This window comes from Salvelinus sp. IW2-2015, linkage group LG15, assembly GCF_002910315.2.
Source record: "Salvelinus sp. IW2-2015 linkage group LG15, ASM291031v2, whole genome shotgun sequence".
NCBI lineage: Eukaryota > Metazoa > Chordata > Actinopteri > Salmoniformes > Salmonidae > Salvelinus > Salvelinus sp. IW2-2015.
This window is the reverse complement of record NC_036855.1, coordinates 22,282,917-22,306,300: the sequence shown is the minus strand read 5'-3', so window position 1 is coordinate 22,306,300 and position 23,384 is coordinate 22,282,917. Positions and strand designations below refer to the sequence as shown.

Here is a 23,384-nt window from a genome sequence, read left to right as displayed (position 1 = left end):
ATTTTTATCACAGGTGCAGCGAAATGCTTATGTTTCTAGCTCCAACAGTGCAGTAATATCTAGCAATACAATAACAATACACATATTCTCCAAAAAGTAAAAAAAAAAAAATATTTTGAAATATCAGAACGAGCAATGTCAGAGTCCAGAATATAAATGTATATATAAATGGTGTGTATAGACAGTATATGAATAGAAAAGGTGTGTACAGCAATAGTTATATAAGATGAGTCATGAGACTAGAATACAGAATATACATATAAAGTGGGTAAAACAGTAGGTAAACATTTCTAAAGTGATCAGTGTTCAATGTCTATATACGTACATGGGGCAGCAGTCTCTTAAGGTGCAGGGCAGAGTACCGGGTGGTATCCGGCTAGTGATGGCTTTTCAACAGTCTGATTGCCTGAATATAGAAGCTGTTTTTCAGTGTCTCTGGCCCTTCTTTGATGTACCTGCCCGGTCTCCATCTGCTAGACAGTAGCATGGTGAACAGGCCATTGCTCGGGTGGCTGAGGTCCTTGATGATCTTCTTGGACGTCCTATGACACTGTGTGCTGTAGATGTCCTGGAGGCAGCGTGCCCCCGATGATGTGTTGGGAGAGCCATGCGGTTGCGGGTGGTGGAGTTGCCCTGCAAGGCAGTGATGTAACCCCTGGCACCACTCTGCCAAGGCACTAACCTCCTCCCTGTAGGCTGTCTCGTCATTGTTGGCTATTAGGCCTACCACTGTTGTGTCGTCAGCAACCTTGATGATGGAGTTGGAGTCGTGCGTTGTCACCCAGTCATCAGTGAACAGGGAGTACAGGAGGGAGCTGAGCGCACACTCCTGGGGGGCACCCGTGTTGGTATTCCTCTTGTCAAAGGTGGGATCGGGCAATTTTGCATTTACCTTATGGAATTACTTCCATATTGATAGCATTAAGCCTTGTTTGTTCGAATGTAACTTTAATACACTGAAACTGTACTTTTATATTCGTATGAGAGGGGTAAACGTTCAATATGCTAACGTTACTTGCTAGCATAGCTAGCTAGCAGTGTAGCTCGCAAGACAATAACATTTAGCTAATGCGTGTACAAACAAGAAAATAAACCCTTTAATTGTCTGCGTATGCTTGTGAATTGTTGCATTATTCAAGAGCGTAATATGGTTTGGTTGCATTATTCAAGAGTGTAGCTAATATGTTTTAGAGCAGTTGCTCACGTAGTTTAATAATTTGCAAGCTTAGTGGCAACTGTGATGCTGATAATTACGGTACATTTGAAGCTGCAGAGCAAGAATGTCACATTGCCAGACACAATGAAAGGTAAGGCAAAGATGTAATGTAAATTGAAAAGTTTCTGTACATATTATGTAAATTGCAATCTCGTCGCACTGCCTCTCCTTAAATGTACGTCAATGAGAATAGCCTCTAACTCTATAGCCTACTAGGCTACAGTTTGTTCCATATGAAAAGTGTTCAGATTGCATTGCAAAGTATCTGATCATAGTATCAAGTATTTTATGGCTTGACCATTGCCATGGAATTCCTGGTGATATCTCATAGGTGCCTCTTGTTCCCACGTTAGTTTGTAAGTTTAGTCACGGTGCGGACTACTGATGGCCTCTTTCTTTCATCTCACTGTGGTCATTTTGTGGTGAATCTCTAGAAAAATTTAGCTTTAGGCTAAGTAGCTTTGTCTAATGACTAATTACATGGCAATAGCTTTTCATTTAAGCCTCCTCAAAGCATGCCCAACAGCTGTCATCTGGCTATGGAGCGGGAAGAGGTAGAGGTGTCCTTTTACTTCTTTAGGACATCAGGGGTGAGTTCAGATTGTAATCTGGTTTATGCCTGGGGGGGCAGGTAGGGCTCTCCACAAACAGTGACTTTAATTAAAACCACCAGGCAAGCCTCCCGAGTGGCGCAGCGGTCTACGGCACTGCATCGCAGTACTTGATGCCGCCAATACAGACCCGGGTTCGATCCCGGGATGTGTCGCAACCGGGAGACCCATGAGGCGGTGCACAATTGTCCCAGTGTTATCCGGGTTAGGGGAGGGTTTGGCCGGCCGGGATGTCCTTGTTCCATCACGCTCTAGCGACTCCTGTGGCGGGCTGGGCGCATGCATGCTGACACAATGGCCAGTTTGGCTTCCGGGTTAAGTGAGCAGTGTGCCAAGAAGCAGTGCGGCTTGGCAGGGTCGTGTTTCAGAGGACGCATGGCTCTCGACCATCTCCTCTCCCGAGTCCATACGGGAGTTGCAGCGATGGGACAAGACTGTAGCTACCAATTGGGGAGAAAAAGGGGTAAAGAAAATAAATAAACACCAGGCAGTGAGCCCCTACAACCACTTTAGGTCAGTGTTCTGAGTCTGTTAGCCTCGATCACCTCCTGCTTACACACTCACCTTTCCTCACATGCGATATGGAGCTAATGAGCTCTGCTAAATCCATATCTGCACCTTCTCCTCCAGCCCAGCCGTGTGTAGTTGGGATTCACCTGGATTAGACTTGCTGCCTGCCTGCCAGCCAGCTTTACCACACATGGCCATATGGGCGCAGGATAACATGGTTCTTATTAATGAGAGTAGACTTCACTTGGGTAATCAATACATTTATGTGTATCCAGAGTAGAGGTTGACAGATTATGATTTTTCAACGCCGATACCGATTTTTGGAGAACCAAAAAAAAGCCGATACCGATTAATCGGCCGATTTAAAAAAAAATATATATATATAAACATTTTTTTTTTTTTTTTTTTTTGTAATAATGACAATTACAACAATACCGAATGAACACTTTTATTTTAATTTAATATAATACATCAATCAAATCAATTTAGCCTCAAATAAATAATGAAACATGTTCAATTTGGTTTAAATAATGCAAAAACAAAGTGTTGGAGAAGAAAGTAAAAGTGCAATATGTGCCATGTAAAAAAGCTAACGTTTAAGTTCCTTGCTCAGAACATGAGAACATATGAAAGCTGGTGGTTCCTTTTAACATGAGTCTTCAATATTCCCAGGTAAGAAGTTTTAGGTTGAGGTTATTATAGGACTTTTTCTCTCTATACCATTTGTATTTCATATACCTTTGACTATTGAATGTTCTTATAGGCACTTTAGTATTGCCATTGTAACAGTATAGCTTCCGTACCTCTCCTCGCCGCTACCTGGGCTCGAACCAGGAACACATCGACAACAGCCTGTCACGTCCTGACCTTAGTTCCTTTTTTATGTCTCTATTTTAGTTTGGTCAGGGCGTGAGTTGGGGTGGGCAGTCTATGTTCTTTTTCTATGTTGTTGTGTTTCTATGTGTTTGGCCTGGTGTGGTTCCCAATCAGAGGCAGCTGTCTATCGTTGTCTCTGATTGGGAGCCATACTTACGTAGCCTGTTTTCCTACTATGATTTGTGGGTAGTTGTTTTCTGTCTTTGTATTAGTTACCAGACGGAACTGTTTCGGTTGGTCTTTGTTTGTTAATTTTGTATTTTTTGTGTTCAGTGCATTTTAATAAAATGGCGAACACTTACCACGCTGCACATTGGTCCGATCCTTCCTACTCCTCCTCAGACGAAGAGGAGATCCGTTACACAGCCACCCTCGAAGTATCTTTACCCATCGCTCCACAAAAGCCGCGGCCCTTGCAGAGCAAGGGGAACAACTACTCCAAGTCTCAGAGCGAGTGACGTTTGAAATGCTATTAGCGCACACCCCGCTAACTAGCTAGCCATTTCACATCGGTTACACCAGCCTAATCTCGGGAGTTGATAGGCTTGAAGTCATAAACAGTCATAAACAACATAAACATGCTTGAAGCATTGCGAAGAGCTGCTGGCAAACGCACGAAAGTGCTGTTTGAATGAATACTTACGAGCCTGCTGCTGCTCAGTCAGACTGCTCTATCAAATATCAAATATAATTATAACATAATAACACACAGAAATACGAGCCTTAGGTCATTAATATGGTCAAATCCGGAAACTTTAATTTAGAAAATAAAACGTTTATTCTTTCAGTGAAATACGGAACCGTTCCGTATTTTATCTAATGGATGGCATCCCTAAGTCTAAATATTGCTGTTACATTGTACAACCTTCAATGTGATTTCATAATTATGTACAATTCTGGAAAATTAACTCTGGCCTTTGTTACGAATAAATGGACTTCACACAGTTCGCAATGAGCCAGGCGGCCCAAACTGCTGCATATACCCTGACTGCTTGCACGGAACGCAAGAGAAGTGACAATTTCCCTAGTTATAAGAAATTCATGTTAGCAGGCAATATTAACTAAATATGCAGGTTTAAAAAGATATACTTGTGTATTGATTTTAAAGAAAGGCATTGATGTTTATGGTTAGGTACATTGGTGCAACGACAGTGCTTTTTTCTCAAATGCGCTTGTTAAATCATCACCCGTTTGTCGTAGTAGGCTGTGATTCAATGAGAAATTAACAGGCACCGCATCAATTCTATGCAACGCAGGACACGCTAGATAAACTAGTAATATCATCAACCATGTGTAGTTAACTAGTGATTATGTTAAGATTTATTGTTTTGTTATAAGATAAGTTTAATGCTAGCTAGCAACTTACCTTGGCTTCTTGCTGCCCTCGCGTAACAGGTAGTCAGCCAGCCACGCAGGCTCCTGGTGGAGTGCAATGTTAATGCTGGTGGTTAGAGCGTTGGACTAGTAACCGTAAGTTTGCAAAAACGAATCCCAGAGCTGACAAGGTAAAAATCTGTTGTTCTGCCCCTGAACAAGGCAGTTAACCCACCGTTGCTAGGCCGTCATTTGAAAATAAGAATGTGTTCTTAACTGACTTGCCTAGTTAAATAAAGGTGTAAAAGAAATCACCCATTCTGATTCATCGGTCGACCTGTAATCCAGAGAGTAATCTGTGTCCACTTGACAGCTCCTGTTAGTAAGAGGGTAAATCCATTTGAATTCAATCACTTTTTGACAGCACCCTTTTTGATATGAATGAACCCTTCAATACATATTTTTACATTGTATAAGTGCTCAGAATGTGACCTTTTAGACCTGAATGTCAGACTATTCAAGAAATAAAGGTGCTCAAAGTTGACCTATTTTGCATTTCCCACCATACCATGAGAGATCCATGTTTTCATCACTGGAAAAGATAAACAGTTGAGATTGATAACATTTAAAAGCATACAGTGTTGTCAAACTATTTAAAATGTTGTATATATATATATATATATATATATATATATATATACGGTCCATGACGCCGACGTAATGTCTATGCTCACGTGGGCGTGGCCCCTGATTTGGTTAACTTTATATGAAAACCCATATTTTCTCATTTAGAAGGGTAACATCACATTACATCTTTTCATAAATAGTTTCATGTTTAATCACATACGTTTCACAATATTTAGATGTAAACCCCATAATTAAGAAGTGTACACAACCAAAGACACAGTAATGAGTGTTTCCTGTCCTTCATGAGATCACCAAATAAAACACACTCGTCATGACTGTCCCTTAAGTGTTCCCGGACCACTCCCACATTCTCAAAAATACAAATATTGTTTAATTATTCAAAGTTTTAATGTCCAAGGTTCTCTCTGTGTTCCACAGTTTACATTCCATCGAACACCTCAGAGCATAGGGGCAGCATATTTTATGACCGACCATAAAACAGCCGACTTCCCGCTCTCCCCCTCTACGAGAGAGAGCACACTGTAGAGCGGACCCACTGTAACCTGATCCTTCAGATCGTCACGGGAGAGTTATGACAACAGATTTCCACCGGTCTAATGTCCATTGCTCGTGTTTCTTAGACCAAGGAAGTCTTTTCTTCTTATTGGTGTCCTTTAGTAGTGGTTTCATTGCAGCGATTCGACCATGAAGGTCTGATTCACGCTGTCTCCTTTGAACAGTCAATGTAGAGATGTGTCTGTCACTTGAACTCTTTGAAGCATTTATTTGAGCTGCATTTTCTGAGGCTGGTAACTCTAATGAACTTATCCTCTGCAACAGAGGTAACACTGGGTCTTCCTTTCCTGTGGCGGTCCTCATGAGAGCCAGTTTCATCATAGCACTTGATGGTTTTTGCGACTGCACTTGACATTTTCCGGATTGACTGACCTTCATGTCTTAAAGTAATGATGGATTGTGGTTTCTCTTTGCTTATATGAGCTGTTCTTGCCATACTTGGTCTTTTACCAAATAAGGCTATCTTCTGTATACCACCACTTCTTTGTCACAACACAACTGAATGGCTCAAACGCATTAAGAAGGAAAGAAATGCCACAAATTAACTTTTAACAAGGCACACCTGTTAATTGAAATGCATTCCAGATTACTACCTCATGGGGCAGGTTGAGAGAATGCCAAGAGTGTGCAAAGCTTTCATCAAAAAAGAATCTAAAATATATTTTGATTTGTTTAACACTTTTTTACTTACTACATGATTCCATATGTGTTATTTCATAGTATAGATTTCTTCACTATTATTCTACAATGTAGAAATAAATAAAAACCCTTGAAAGAGTAGGCGTGTCCAAACTTTTGATTGGTACTTTATATATATTTTATACTGATCAAAAATATAAATGCAACATGTAAAGTGTTGGTCCCATGTTTCATGTGCAAAAATTGGTTTACATCCCTGTTAGTGAGCATTTCTCCTTTGCCAAGATAATCCATCCACCTGAGGTGTGGCATATCAAGAAGCTGATTAAACAGCATGGTCATTACTAGGGATGCACGATATATCGGTGAACATATCGGAATCGGACGATATTAGCTAAAAATGCCAACATCGGTATCGGCCCGATATCTGGTTTAACGCCGATGTTAAAAACCGATGTCAAAGCTACTGTGCATACCTATATAACGTAGGTATGTGACGTAATGACGCCATGTAAAATTTTGCGCTACACGTACAACACAGCATTCCTAACCTAGCCCACACAATGTCTGCTATGTGGATCGAGCAGTCAACAAGTCGAACAGTCATCTCAGCGAGACAACCCAAAGGAGAAATCCATTAAAGCCAAGATAAAGGAATTCATTACCCTTGACAATCAACCGTTCTCTGTCGTGGGTGATGTTGGCTTTCGCCGACTGGTTGAACACCGGTACACACTACCAAGTGCGCTGTTTTTCAGATGTTGCCCTACCGGAGTTGCACAGTAATAGCGTCAATGCTATTAGCTTCACGACATACATACTATGGAACGCTGTTTGGGTCTTTGCATGTCAAAAAAGATACAGTAGCACTGTCAAAGCTGTACAAAAAAGTCTGCAAACAAGCAAACACTGGCCACAAACGATGTGTTTACAACACGGCGTTGGTAATAAAGCATCATTTGTTTGACCGCAACTTCTGGGGTAGCTAGCTTTAGCTCGGTACCTAGCTAGCACCAATACAACCAGCCTGAAAGCAATGACCAGTAGAAACTGCAGTCATTTTCATTATTCTTAGCAATGATTTAGGAATCCTTGTAAGTATTAGCTAGGTTACCACTTGTTGTTCAACTATTGAAATTGAACTTCAGTTCCTGAAAATAAATAGCTAGCCAGCTACCCTGTTGCCCAGAGCTAACATTATAAGCAGCCAGCTAGCTTCATCTGGCTAGTGAGTCTCAACCGGACTGGGTTATGTGTTGTGAAGCTAGCCACAATAACGATTAGGCACAATAGTTGACTTTGCGGTTAGCCTTCAAAATAGTTGACTTTGCGGTTAGCCTTAAAAATGTAATTCATTTTTGTGGCTAGCTTCACATAGATGGGTCCGACCACCATTAATCAAATAAGAGCTGTCTTATAAATTACGGTTATTTTAGATGACACCTAGCTATATAGCTAGCTAGCTAACTATAGCTACAGAAACAGATTGTTGTTTTGCTATGTTTTTGCTGAAGAACATTGTATGCATCCATGAGCTAGCTAGCTTTTTTTATGACCAGCACTGTAGGTGCGCGAGACAACTTTACCAGCAAGACCAGGATGTCTTGCTCCCAGACAGGCTAAACAACTTTTTTGCCCGCTTTGAGGACAATACAGTGCCACTGACACGGCCCCCTACCAAAACCTGCGGGCTCTCCTTCACTGCAGCCGAGGTGAGTAAAACATTTAAACGTGTTAACCCTCGCAAGGCTGCAGGCCCAGACGGCATTCCCAGCCGCGTCCTCAGAGCATGCGCAGACCAGCTGGCTGTGTGGTTTACGGACATATTTCAATCAATCCTTATCCCAGTCTGCTGTTCCCACATGCTTCAAGAGGGCCACCATTGTTCCTGTTCCCAAGAAAGCTAAGGTAACTGAGCTAAACGACTACCGCCCCGTAGCATTCACTTCCGTCATCATGAAGTGCTTTGAGAGACTAGTCCAAGGACCATATCACCTCACCCTACCGGACACCCTAGACCACTCCAATTTGCTTACCGACCCAATAGGTCCACAGACGACGCAATCGCAACCACACTGCACACTGCCCTAACCCATCTGGACAAGAGGATACCCATGTGAGAATGCTGTTCATCGATTACAGCTCAGCATTTAACACCATAGTACCCTCCAAACTCGTCATCAAGCTCGAGACCTCGGGTCTCGACCCGCCCTGTGCAACTGGGTCCTGGATTTCCTGACGGGCCGCCCCAGGTGGTGAGGGTAGGTAACAACATCTCCACCCCGCTGATCCTCACACTGGGGCCCCACAAGGGTGCGTTCTGAGCCTCTCCTGTACTCCCTGTTCACCCACGACTGGCGTGGCCATGCACGCCTCCAACTCAATCATCAAGTTTGCCGGATGACACTACAGTGGTAGGCTTGATCACCAACAACGACGAGACGGCCTAAACAGGGAGGAGGTGAGGGCCCTCGGAGTGTGGTGTCAGGAAATAACCTCATACTCAACGTCAACAAAACAAAGGAGATGATTGTGGACTTCAGGAACAGCAGAGGGAGCACCCCCTATCCACATCGACGGGTCAGTAGTGGAGAAGGTGGAAAGTTTTAAGTTCCTCGGTGTACACATCAACGGACAAACTGAATTGGTCCACCCACACAGACAGCGTGTGAAGAAGGCGCAGCAGCGCCTCTTCAAACCTCAGGAGGCTGAAGAAATTCGGCTTGTCACCAAAAACTCACAAACTTCTACAGATGCACAATCGAGAGCATCCTGTCGGCTGTCAATCACGCCTGGTACGGCAAATGCTCCGCCCACAACGTAAGGCTCTCCAGCAGGGTAGTGAGGTCCTGCAAACCGCATCACCAGGGGCAAACTACCTGCCCTCCAGGACACCTACACCACCCGATGTCACAGGAAGGCCATAAAGATCATCAAGGACAACAACCACCCAAGCCACTGCCTGTTCACCCCGCTATCACCAGAAGGCGAGGTCAGTACAGGATGCATCAAAGCAGGGACGAGAGACTGAAAAACGCTTCTATCTCAAGGCATCAGACTGTTAAACAGCCACCACTAACATTTAGCGCCGCTGCCAACATACTGACTCAACTCACAGCCACTTTAAAAATGGGAATTGATGGAAATTATGTAAAAATGTACCACTAGCAGCACTTTAAGCAATGCCACTTAATACAATGTTTACATACCTTACATTACCCATCTCATATGTATAATACTGTACTCTATATCATCTACTGCATCTTGCCATCTTTATTGAATACATGTACCACTAGCCACTTTAAACTATGCCACTTTATGTTTACATACCCTACAGTACTCATCTCATACGTAATATACCGTACTCTATATCGCATCTACTGCATCTGCCATGCCGTTCTGTACCACCACTCATTCATATATCTTTATGTACATATTCTTTATCCCTTTACACTTGTGTGTGTGTGTAAGGTAGTAGTGTGGAATTGTTAGGTTAGATTACTGTTGGTTATTACTGCATTGTCGGAACTAGAAGCACAAGCATTTCGCTACACTCGCATTAACATCTGCTAACCATGTGTATGTGACTAATAAAATTTGATTTGATTTGATTTGATTTGAGCATCATAGCATACGTATCGATGAATCGTTGTGACATATGAAATATGAGTGATAGTGTAATCAATGTGTAATAACTACGTAAAAAATGTATAAACGTGTTAAATTATTATGTGACGTGCAGTCATATTCAGGTCCTGATTGGTCAACAAGCTTATTTGACACGTCAAATAGTGTTATTTGACGTGTATCCTTTTTGACACGCAAAGACACAAACGGCGTTCCATAGAAATCCTGGTTGAGAATGAAACAACTGAACAAATGAAAAATGAAACAGCACAGCACAGCACAGCAAGTAAGTGAAAGAAATAGGTTTTGATTATGCTTTACTGGTAATGGGGACATATGTAAATGCCAACAAAATAACTTTTCGGTTAGTGTGGTGTGTGTGTCTGTGTAACCTTTATTTAACTAGGCAAGTCAGTTAAGAACAAATTCTTATTTACAATGACGGCCCGGATGACGTTGGGCCAATTGTGTGCTGCCCTATGGGACTCCCAATCATGGCCGGATGTGATACAGCCTGTTTTCGAACCAGGGACTGTTGTTACTCTTGCATTGAGATGCAGTGCCTTAGACATTATCTGAGGTTTTTCTGTTGTGCCCACAATCGGTTGAGACACAACATGCTCTTGAATACAGATCGGGTGTCATGTTTTGGCTGATAAATGTACTAAAATGGGAATAAAATAGAAATTTCTACTTTCAAATGGTACTACAAAGATGGTTGGAGGTCCACACATCAAAGAATGTGTGGACTGTTTTAAATGATACTGTCAATTCTCCATAGGAAACTTATTGAAATATTATAAATATAGATAATAGAATAAACATGGGCATTTGACATTGGGGTGACCAGCGGCCATCTTTGTGGTAGTATTTAGAAGTTACATTTTCAATTCAATTCACATTTCAATGGTATACCAGCCAAATTGCAGTGGTCTGAAGGGATAGGTCCATTCTATGAATTATATTTCTATGATTGAAATGACATCCACTGTATTCAAGAGCATGTTGTGTCTCAAGAAATGGCAACACAAAAACCAAAGATGATGTAAAGTAGGGTCTAAGCTACAACACATGCGGAAAAAAATCTGAATTTACGCGTTTTAGATAACTGACGTTGATGGTTAAAACGTTTCATAGTTTGTATAATTAACGGTATTAAATTATAAAATAGTTTGACAACCCTGTTTGTAAGCTTTTAAATTATATAAAACTCACCCGTTTATATTTTCCAGTGATGAAGACATGGATATCTCGTGGTATGGTGAGGAATTCAAAATGGACCAACTTTGAGCATCTTTATCTCCTAATTGTTTTGGCATTGTGGTCCAAAAAGTCACTTTCTGAACACTTCTTCCATGGGCAAACTTGTATGGAAAGTTTTGTTTAAATCAAAAGGGATGCAGTCAAAAAGTGATTGCATTCAAGAGTGAAAGCACTGCCAGCTGTCGGTTTAGAAACCTTGAATAGGCCTATACTCTATATGTTCTCTGATATGCACAGACGTCTATGAATAGACTGGGTTGTATGGGCTGTGTTTGACTGGAGCTCTGTGTGTGTTCTCTGACAGGGTAACTCTTGCCTTCACCGGGGTGGGTCTTCTGGTCGTACTCACCTCCATCATCGGGTTTCTTCCAAATGGGAGGTAAGATTTCTCATAATTGTAACACATTCCTTATTACCGGAGTAGTAACATTGTAATTAGGGTAGGAACAACATAGTAAGTGTTGAGACTCAGGCCCTGTTTTCTGTGTTTTTCCTGAAGGATGAAGAACTTCCTCAGTGAGCAGGTGCATCTGATGTGTTACCGGATCTGTGTAAGAGCTCTCACTGCCATCATCACTTACCACGACAGGTAAGCAGCAGAAACGGCACTCAACACACAGAATATTAATGCAAAACACGTAGAAAGCATTATTAGGAACGACATGCACTATATACCTTTGTTGAAAGATGAACACTACTGGTCTGTGTATTAGAGCCCACATCAATAAATCAGTTTGAATTCTTGAGCAATGAGTGGAGTAGTCGCTGAGAGCCAGTAGCAATCTACATTCATGTCCACTGTGCTGAGCAGAGGCCGCTTAGGTGGAGTTCAAAAGCCTGTAGCCACGACCCCCCGGCGCCCACACACACAAAGCAAGGGCTGCTCCAACAAGGCCATCACATTCCATTTAGGTCTGGGTTAGAGTACCCTTAGAGGCATCCAGCACAAACTGTTGCCCTGGACTTTACCAGGCTAGGTGTCACCAAAGGGAGCAGGGGCAGAGAAACATGCAAATCCATCATTGTTCAGGCATTAACACCCACAGTGTGATAGTCTGTGCTGTGGGAGAACAGTCCAGGCACAGCTAAGCAGGAAGTAGTACCGGAAGTTAATCGGACTAATTATATTTACCCGGACTCTACACTACACCACTCTACCCTAGACAGTTTATGCTACAGTGGACATTCCCTTTGACATGATGCAGGCAGTTTTCTGTCAGGTTCAAATGTCATCTGGTGATGAATTTGTATTGATCCTCAGTTGTTGTGGTGCGAGACAATGCCAGACACTGCCCCCAGACCTGTCTTGATGTGTTGATTTGAATAACTGCTGTAGAGCACCGCCTTTACAAAACCACTAGTCACATGTTTGTTTGACAAAGCCCTTACTAGCCAATGCTGGTTCAAATGAGATAAGGTAAAGAAGAACATTTGAGGAAATGTTGCAAAAGGGAAACGTCTCTATCATATTGAAAAAATACAGTCCTTCTCATCCCCAACTCTAGGTCAGAGAGGGAACTTGTCATATGAACTTGTCAAGATACCCTTTGTTTTGCAGTTTAAAAAAAGAAAAAAGAATATGAGTCATCATAGTCAGGGAGTGTAATTAAACAATAGGCCTAGTCATTCAAATAAACCGTTAAGTCCAGGACCAGAAGGGTTAGGCTAATCTCTGTCTGTGAAATTGTCCCTCAGAGCAAATGTTTTGAAAGACTTATCCATTGGGATAAAAATAACTGATCATAAACTAAAGACGTTTCTAATAGGTGATAGACGTTTACTAATAATAATAATAGACGTTTCTTTATAGGAATGTGGTGTATTCAGTATGAATTATGTCCCGTCTTGCTCTGCCTGTTAGCCCTGAAGGAATCTACATGTAGTGCTGGGCCTGTTACACCATGTGTCTCTCTAGTCTGGGTGGGGCTAAAAATACAGAAGTGGTGTAAGATGGGCTCTCTCTTTTGGTAACACGATCAGCAACATTATCTCCTCGGAATTTGGGCTCCTACCAGAGTCCAGCATGCTCAGGGGGTCTGGCTTTGAACTCCAACATCATTAGCCTCCTCCCACTTTCATGTTAATTAGGGAGAGGTGAAGGAGAGGGCACTGAGTTTCTCCCTCAAACCCATTAGGACTACATGTTCCATCATCTACTGAGTTGTTAGGCTCTAGCTTACACTGGAATAGTAATTTCCTGATACTCACTTGTCCCCTGACACTCATCCTGTCCCCCTCTGTCTCTCTCTCGATCCTCCCAGTGAAAACAAGCCCAAGAATGGAGGGATCTGTGTTGCCAACCACACCTCACCCATTGATGTCATCATCCTGGCAAGCGATGGCTGCTATGCAATGGTAAGGCCCAACACCCATGATAAATGGCACAGCAGTCAAACACAAGGCTACCTACTACAGCACTGAATTACTGAACGATATGTGTCATATTTAGAAAGTTATTGGTGTGCTACTACCACAAAACAAACTTTTAGACAGCTGAAGCAAGCACTCCAATTTTGTGAGATCTGAGACCTGTATCATCAGATGTTTGTTAAACCACACCTGTATGTGTGTCTGTTTGTGTTCCAGGTTGGGCAAATCCATGGTGGTTTGATGGGCGTGATCCAGAAGTCTATGGTGAAAGCCTGCCCACATATTTGGTTTGAACGCTCTGAAGTCAAAGACCGACATCTAGTGGCCAAAAGGTAGTAATGCATATGTGCACTTTGTTTAATGCTTTTTAGCTGGAAGTCTCTCAGCTGTACTCTGGCTGATACTAAACTCAAAGTCCTTTTGACTTCAGAGTGTGGGGAGGCTGTTTAAAGTTGACGGCACGATGCGTTGATAATGAAGCTGTGCTTTTACTGCTTCTCCTTTGTGTCTTTCTCACTTAAACACACACATGTACCAGAACTAACTCAGCTGTACCTTAGCAGAGACATTTAAAGAACTTAAATGGATAATTGACAACTTTCAATTAAAGGTTACTGTGACCAAAATGTTTTGATTAGACTTTATATGGGGATTAGTGTTTGTGTATTGATAAAGCTAGTCAAACTGGATTGAAATCAATGTACTGTAAACGTACAAAAATATATTGTTGCAGATTGAGTGATCATGTAGAAGACAAAACTAAACTGCCTATTCTCATTTTCCCTGAAGGTGAGTAGTTTTAGTTTTTTTCCTTAGTTACTGCTTTGAACATTACTACAGTAGTTTCTATTACTGGGTTTTTACTGTTACTCTTACCTTAATACCATTTCCTATCCCCATTTGTAAACACTAACCTTTTCCCCATAGGCACCTGCATCAACAACACTTCAGTAATGATGTTCAAAAAGGGCAGCTTTGAGATTGGCTCCACAGTCTACCCTGTGGCCATCAAGGTGAGAGTAGATCTCTCTCTCTCGTGTGTGTGTCTCATTGTGGTGTGTGTGTGTGTGTGTGTGTGTGTGTGTGTGTGTGTGTGTGTGTGTGTGTGTGTGTGTGTGTGTGTGGTGTGTGTGTGTGTGTGTGTGTGTGTGTGCTGTGTGTGTGGTGTGTGTGTGTTGTGTGTGTGTGTCGTATCAGTAGGGCTGTGGCGGTCACAACATTTTGTCAGACGGTTATTGTCAAGCAAATAACTGTCGGTCTCACTGTAATTGATCATTCATTAACATAAACACATTTAGTATCTCCTGGCTTCCACACAAGCCACTGATGCAGACCTTTGGAACATCTACGTTTTAAAAAGTCTAATAAATCCATTTAATATAGCCTTCACCTTCACAATAAATCCATTATTTATTGTAGACAAGTCTAAAGAAGCATGATATGAAGAAAATGTAGTCTATTTCAGAAGAACAGAATAGCATACTCTGAGTTGTCCTTATGTTAGGTCCTGATCTGGCTATGCCAAATGGATGTGGCCTACACTAGTTAATTTAGCAGACAAGATTTGCTTAGAATTCCTTGGCATTATTTTATAGTATGAAGAATACAATTGAACAAAGCTGAATAAAATAGAAAGGATATTTTCTCCAAAAGATTTGAGGGAGTGTGCACATGCAGCTATTCTGCGTTAAGCGGTTAACAAAGAAATAAGTACTCCTATCTGCTTAATTTAGAGTTATTAATGTAACTTTAGTTGTTCTACAAACGTTGGCCTATATGTTTAGATTTTTAATACATTTTAAGGCTGCATGATGCATGACTCTAATGATGATTTGAAAAAAATAGCTTGAAAGGCATGAGCTCTGCTTTGTTTTTTGCACCGGCTGTACACACTACATCAGTCACTCATTCCCAATTCGACAAGCACTTGATAATGCCCAGAATTTCAGGGTGGCATCCCCTTTGTGTGGCCGTAATGCATCCTAAAAGCATCCATGCCTTTTTGCAGCCAGTGGCCGCTGTGCGCTTCTCCCTGACTGCTGAGCTCTCTGAATCACCTCTAACTCACATGGCTCTCCATCACATGATCGGGTCTTTCTCACAGGCTACAAGTGAAGACAGACACATCGGGGATGCAACTGCGCACGTCCTTATCCAATTCCAAGGTGCATGTTGAAGATATTGGAAGAACTGTCCACATTTACTTTTCGTCAGCCAACAAGATGAGTAGGCCTAACAAGTAGGCCTAACAAACAAAAGCACTAGCCTATGTCAGTCTACTATCCCCCATAGTACAAAAATCTATGCAACAGATCAGAATATTTAGCTTGAAATGTTGATAAACTATTAGGCTATTTCTTCACATTATAAGCACAGCAATACGCACATGGTAGTAGGCTATAAGCGCAAATGTCCCATTGGCGGAAAACACCATTGTCAAAAGTGACCGCAAATGCGATTATTCATGTAATGCTTTTATTATAAAGGTGAATTTTTTTGGTGAAAATGATCTTTCCCAAACTTGAAACTCACGTGCTGCCAGTTAGACTCTATGCCCGTTGTAAAGCAGATTAATGTGCTTAATTTTAAGAAGTTATTTGGCCACTTTAGTTGTGATACAAACCGTATCAAAACATATAGGCAAGGCTACATGAGGTGTGCGACTATGATTCGAAAAAGTCACACAAAAAAGGCATAGTTGCTTATGCTGGGTGGGAATCATTCACAAGTGAGAATATATAATTCACAAGTGATAGGCTAATATTGTCACTCATCAGACTATTCTTGATTTAGTCTTGTCTTTACATATACTAATAATATATGTGTGAAATTTGTTGTGATTTAGAATGGACCATTATCATATATCGAAACAGGGGCGGCGGGAAAAAATACATATCATCTATGCACTTAAATAGCGAATGGAGGACGCTTTTCACATGGTTCATTTTCATGCCAGCCAGGTAGGCTATACTCCTGTTGTAAAGATAAGCAATGTGCTTAATATTAGGAAAGTTGAGAAATAGATATAGTAGGCCTAGCCTATACAAAGTTAATGAGTGCTGAGTACCAGGCAGTTAGCAAGTTTGGTAGGCTACTAATGACCAGCAGCAGCATCAGAGCTTGGAGAAGCCTAATTACCTTGGCTAAAGGGTCACATGGAATTTGACTGCCTTCATGAGTCGTGACCGCCGGTGTGGCGGTAATACGGTCACCGCAACAGCCCTATGTATGTGTGTGCGTGCGCATGTGTGCGTGTATGTGCGCGGTGTGTTTTCCCCTCTGTATTCCAGTATTAATCAGTATTAAGTTCCTGTCCCTCCGGCCCCAACAGTACGACCCCCGCTTTGGAGATGCCTTCTGGAACAGCAGCCAGTTTGGGATGGTCAACTACCTGCTGAGGATGATGAGCAGCTGGGCCATTGTGTGCAGTGTGTGGTACCTGCCACCCATGACCAGAGAGGTTAGTTTGGGAAAAAACTCACCTTTTTTATTTGAAATTCTATTTTTCTCAGAAATATCACTGACAGGTTGGAGGATAGCTGTGACATTGATTCAACACCCTAACAGGCTGACCACACCGCTCACGTCGTGTGCGCGAGCGTTGCAAAATAAATTTACGAATCTGTTATTCAATTATTGCACCCACACTGCTCGCGCACGTCAACAAGCGTCTGTGTTGCCAAGGGCTAAAATAGAAGTCATTCCTATTTCTGACGCAGATCGCGCTGCAAGTCCTGCCTCTCCCATCTCCTCATTGGTGTATAGAAGCAGGTACCCACGTGCCATCTCCTCATTGGTTATACTCACGTGGGTGATTGAAAGACAAACTGTGTTGCCGGTCGGTGTAGTAATACTATGAAAGTTTAGATGCCAATCACCATATAAGTTCAAAGATGGAATAAAGCCTGGAAGGAGGAGAAATGACTAGAAACGATTCGGTTGACCGTTTTATGTGTGGATTAATTGTCGGAGTAGATGACCTTGGTGCATTTCAGGTAAAAATAACAACTCAATGTTTATATCTCAGGAACAAATTAGCTAGCAACAGCAAGCTAGCTAAATAGGACAAATTAGCTAGCAAGTGCAAGCTAACTAGCTAAATTGCCATAAATGTTTATGCCTTTCGACCTGTCCCCAAATTAATGTAATTTGGTTCAGAGTTTGTTTTGATATTTTAACCTGCGTGTCGTATCGCGTTTGGTGCTAGGGGCAAAATAAATGTTTGCACGATGGCCCCACGCGCAACCGGTTTGGGTTCCGTGTAAGACCTTATGTTTTTTCCTGGCCATTGTGCATGGTTTGATGGCAGTTAAATTACATTTTTATGAGCACGCTCTAGCCCCAGTGAAGTTAATACTGTCAATATTTTAGAAGGTGTAGTCAAGCTAACCTCCCTGAAGTTGCTTTTCGTGTGGTTAATATTCAGTACCATTGCACAGCCTCTCATTTCAATCCACCAGTGTTACTAATATTGAATGGATGCATATTCGATGCACTCCTTTCTTTGACCTCATCTTTGGCATGATTTACCTAGACATGCTCAAGTCACCCGAGTTTGCATTTCTGATGCAAATAAAATCCTGGTTTGAGGTCGGTTTTCAAATCAGCATTCACCTCCTTTAATACACTGCTCAAAAAAATAAAGGAACACTTAAACAACACAATGTAACTCCAAGTCAATCACACTTCTGTGAAATCAAACTGTCCACTTAGGAAGCAACACTGATTGACAATAAATTTCACAATGCTGTTGTGCCAAATGGAATAGACAAAAGGTGGAAATTATAGGCAATTAGCAAAGACACCCCCAATAAAGGAGTGATTCTACAGGTGGTGACCACAGACCACTTCTCAGTTCCTATGCTTCTTGGCTGATGTTTTGGTCACTTTTGAATGCTGGCGGTGCTCTCACTCTAGTGGTAGCATGAGACGGAGTCTACAACCCACACAAGTGGCTCAGGTAGTGCAGCTCATCCAGGATGGCACATCAATGCGAGCTGTGGCAAGAAAGGTTTGCTGTGTCTGTCAGCGTAGTGTCCAGATCATGGAAGGCGCTCCAGGAGACCAGGCCAGTCATCAGGAGACGTGAGGAGGCCGTAGGGAGGGCAACAACCCAGCAGCAGGACCGCTACCTCCGCCTTTGAGCAAGGAGGAGCATTGCCAGAGCCCTGCAAAATGACCTCCAGCAGGCCACAATGTACATTTGTGTATTTTGTGAATTAATTGTTCAGCAGTCTTATGGTTTGGGGTAGAAGCTTTTAAGGAGCTTTTGGACCTAGACTTGGCGCTCCGGTACCACTCACTTGCCATGCGGTAGCAGAGAGAGCACTCTGACTTAGGTGACTGTCTTTTTGGGCCTTCCTCTGACCACCGCCTAGTATATAGGTCCTGGGTGGCAGGAAGCTTGGCCCCAGTGATGTACTGGGCCGTACGCACTATCCTCTGTAGTGCCTTACGGCAGGGATGCCCGAGCGCAGTGTCCTGCCATACCAGGCAGTGATGCAAACAGTCAGGATGCTCTCTGATGGTGGCAGCTGTAGAACATTTTGAGGATCTGGGGACCCATACAAATTCTTTTCCATGCCTGAGGGGAAAATGTTGTTTGTGCCCTCTTCAGGACTGTCTTGGTGTGTTTACGGACGATAGATAGGTTTTTCTGTGATGTACACACCGCTTGCACTCTCGAAACTCTCGACCCGCTCCACTACAGCCCTGTCAATGTGAATGGGTGCGTGTTCGGTCCTCCTTTTCCTGTAGTCCACGATCAGCTCCTTTGTCTTGCTCACTTTGAGGGAAAGGTTGTACATTAAGGCTGATTGCACAACCAGAGCTTGACAAAGCCATTTGTGCCAGGATTGTGGATGTGCACTTAATGTATGTGACTTGGTGTAAGGAATTTAGATAATGATTTTAGAGTCTTTTGAGCCGGGTGTGGATGTGAACTTGGTCAGGCCTCGCTCATGAAAAACAGGAAAGGGTCGTGTACAACCATCCACTTCTAAAACATGGTGTTCAGAGGCAGGGGTTGGCCAGCTTTGGGGCTCTGGCCATTGACTGACCGACCATCCCATCTTGATGTAGAAAGCAGGAGGGACGTTTGGGAAGTTTTCCTTTCTCTAAATGTCAGAGTGGAAGGAACTCAGTGGGCTAGGATCCAACTGGTCCTCAGAGGTGTCCTGCCCTTTGATCAAATTTTCCACCTGCTGTTTGAATGGAAACTAGTACTTAGCAGGCTTTTGGAGCAGCCTCCAGTCTCTCTGTCACCAGGGGATCCTAGTTACACAGCATCACACAGAATCAGATCAATCCACATTTAGAGATGATTCTCTTTCCTCTGATGCATGGCCCATGCTTTATTCAATATCCCAGTTTATCAAACTTGACTTGATACTGCACTACATGCCATTTTTTTCCATTAGTGGCTGTAGCCAATAGAAAGAATAACTGTTGGTCATTTATACAATATGTGCAATAAGACCTTTTCCAGGACATGTCTGATGCTCAGATGGGCAAGTCCCCTTTGTGTGTCGATCTGGTATTCATCTATGATCTTTGTCTTCCTTTCTGAACAGGAAGGAGAGGATGCAGTCCAGTTTGCCAATCGGGTTAAAGCAGCTATCGCCAGGCAAGGAGGGCTGGTGGACTTGCTATGGTGAGTAACCCATAGCAAACATCTGAGAACTTATGTTCACATGGGTTACACAGTGCCTTTACCAAAGTATTCACCCCCTTGGCATTTTTCCTATTTTGTTGCCTTACAACCTGGAATTAAAATAGATTTTTTGGGGGTTTGTATCATTTGATTTACACAACATGCCTACCACTTTGAAAATGCAAAATATGTTTTCTTGTGAAACAAAAAAACTGAAAACTTGAGCGTGCATAACTATTCACCCCCCCAAAGTCAATACTTTGTAGAGCCACCTTTTGCAGCACTTACAGCTGCAAGTCTCTTGGGATATGTCTCTATAAGCTTGGCACATCTAGCCACTGGGATTTATGCCCATTCTTCAAGGCAAAACTGCTCCAGCTCCTTCAAGTTGGATGGGTTCCTGCTGGTGTACAGCAATCTTTAAGTCATACAACAGATTCTCAATTGGATTGAGGTCTAGGCTTTGACTAGACCATTCGAAGACATTTAAATGCTTAAACCACTCAAGTGTTTCTTTAGCAGTATGCTTAGGGTCATTGTCCTGCTGGAAGGTGAACCTCCATCCCAGGCTCAAATCTCTGGAAGACTGAAACAGGTTTCCCTCAAGAATTTTCCTGTATTTAGCGCCATCCATCATTCCTTCAATTCTGACCAGTTTTCCAGTCCCTGCCGATGAATAACATCCCCACAGCATGATGCTGCCACCACCATGCTTCACTGTGGGGATGGTGTTCTCGGGGTGATGAGAGGTGTTGGGTTTGTGCCAGACATAGCGTTTTCCTTGATGGTCAAAAAGCTTAATTTTAGTCTCATCTGACCAGAGTACCTTCTTCCATATGTTTGGGGAGTCTCCCATATGCATTTTGACGAACACCAAACGTGTTTGCTTATTTTTTTCTTTAAGCAATGGCTTTTTTCTGGTCACTCTTCTGTAAAGCCCAGCTCTGTGGAGTGTACGCCTTAAATTGGTCCTATGGACAGATACTCCAATCTCCGCTGTGGAGCTTTGTAGCTCCTTCAAGGTTATTTTTGGTCTTTGTTGCCTCGCTGATTAATGCCCTCCTGGATTTAATGGTGATCCGTGGGATGTTCAAAGTTTCGGTAATTTTTTTATAACCCACCCCTGATCTGTACTTCTCCACAACTTTCTCCCTGCCCTGTTTGGAGAGCTCCTTGATCTTCATGGTGCCCCTTGCTTAGTGGTGTTGCAGACTCTGGGGCCTTTCAGAACAGGTGTATATATACTGAGATCATGTGACAGATCATGTGACACTTAGATTGCACACAGGTGAACTTTATTTAATTAATTATGTGACTTCTGAAGGTAATTGGTTGCACCAGATGTTATTTAGTGGCTTCATAGCAAAGGGGGTGAATACATATGCACGCACCATTTTTCCATTAAAAATATATATTTTTAAACAAGCTATTTTTTTCATTTCACTTCACCAATTTGGACTATTTTTTGTATGTCCATTACATGAAATCCAAATAAAAATCCATTTAAATTACAGGTTGTAATGCAACAAAATAGGAAAAACGCCAAGGGCGGTGAATACTTTTGCAGGGCACTGTACATTGTCTGTATCATTGCTAAACCCAGCTCAGTTTTGCTCTAATGTATCGCCTTGTGGGCATCACAGAATACAGTGTAATGCAGGGTTCCCCAAAATAAGACTGTAAAAACACCAGCAAATCATCTCAGTGATTAGATTTTTGGAATTCTTTTCCAAATTATTCCCACATATAATGGAGAGATTTTAAATGAAATGATTATGTTTTTGTCAAATATTATATCTGTTTGGGCTTCTTGTGGTCAATTTGCAGTCTACAAATTATTTGTAATTATGTTCCGGATCCCTTTACCCCTTAATCAAGAAACAATCGGACCTTGGCTAAATCTAGTGGATGATCCCCGGTGTAATGGATTTGTGAATTATGTTGTTGTTTCTTTGTAGGGATGGAGGTTTAAAGCGAGGGAAGGTAAAAGACACCTTCAAAGAGGAGCAACAAAAGTTATACAGCAAAATGCTAGTGGGAACCCAAGAGGACCGCAGTCGTTCTTGAAGACAAATGCAAGGAGTTTAAGATGATCAGAGACCCACTTGGGGACCACAGAATGGACAGTCTAAAGGAGTTTTTTACTTGGAATACTCCCACCCTCATGTCAGGAATATTTCACTTGGCTTTCTCAGTCACTGCCTCAGCTTGGCATTTCAAGTTCTCATTGCTGTTACAGCCCATTCTGGGCCTTGTCTCTGTCCTCTGTTTCTAATGAACTGGCCTCTACTGTACCGGTGTGTCATGAAGCTGCTCACTAAGATGGTTTGTTGTCTTCCCTGATGGTGACAAAACTGTCTTTTGAGTGACTAATGTATGTATGTCCTTCATTGAGTTAATGTATATGTATTGTTCTTATCGTTTCTCTTTTTTTGTTTTATTATTGTTAATAGTAATAATGACAGTTATTATCATAATTGTTTTTTAAGTTACAAGAGATATGTGTGGGGATGTACTGTAGCAATGCAACATAGAGAAGCACTGTAAAGTTTGTACTGAAGGGGAAAACTGTGACCATGTTGGGAAATGCATGAATGGCTTGTTCCCAACACGACCAAGATGGTGAGGTGCCACGTAAATATGTTTCTAATACTTTTTTATTGTTTGTTTTTTTAGATGAAAAAAGCCTTTTGTTTTAAAGGTCCAATGCAGCTGTTTTAATCTCAATATCAAATAATTTCTGGGTAACAATGAAGCACCTTAATGTGATTGTTTTCAATTAAAATGGTCAAAAAGAAACCAGGAAAGCTTCTTAGCAAAGAGCAATTTCTCAAGCAAGAATTTTGCTAGGACTGTCTGGGAGTGGTGAGTGGAAAACAGAAAACTGCCTGTTATTGGCAGAGAGGGTTAGAAGTCTTATTTATTGGTCTATTAACTAATTTACCTCCTAGTGATGTCACCAGGCAGGCCAAGACTCCATCCTACCAAAACTTCAGTCGGCCTTTTCAAACAGCTCTTACACTAAAAGGGCATTATTATCATTGTCACAATTTCACAGTATTATTCCCACCTCATAATGTGGAAATATATATAGAACACAGGA

The 23,384-nt window shown here is 42.1% G+C and overlaps 1 protein-coding gene across 1 annotated transcript in view; it reads left to right on the top strand.

The window, feature by feature from the left end:
* LOC111974627 (glycerol-3-phosphate acyltransferase 4) overlaps positions 1-22,833 on the top strand; it is a 35,763-nt gene extending 12,930 nt beyond the window's left edge. Inside the window, exons 4-12 of the mRNA XM_024002505.2 lie at positions 11,564-11,638; positions 11,759-11,848; positions 13,521-13,614; positions 13,846-13,961; positions 14,363-14,418; positions 14,557-14,642; positions 16,961-17,089; positions 20,202-20,281; positions 22,240-22,833. Coding sequence (XP_023858273.1) covers positions 11,564-11,638; positions 11,759-11,848; positions 13,521-13,614; positions 13,846-13,961; positions 14,363-14,418; positions 14,557-14,642; positions 16,961-17,089; positions 20,202-20,281; positions 22,240-22,348 — 835 coding nt within the window. The 3' untranslated portion in view covers positions 22,349-22,833. The remainder of the gene's footprint in view (positions 1-11,563; positions 11,639-11,758; positions 11,849-13,520; positions 13,615-13,845; positions 13,962-14,362; positions 14,419-14,556; positions 14,643-16,960; positions 17,090-20,201; positions 20,282-22,239) is intronic.
* Positions 22,834-23,384: the final 551 nt, after the last annotated feature.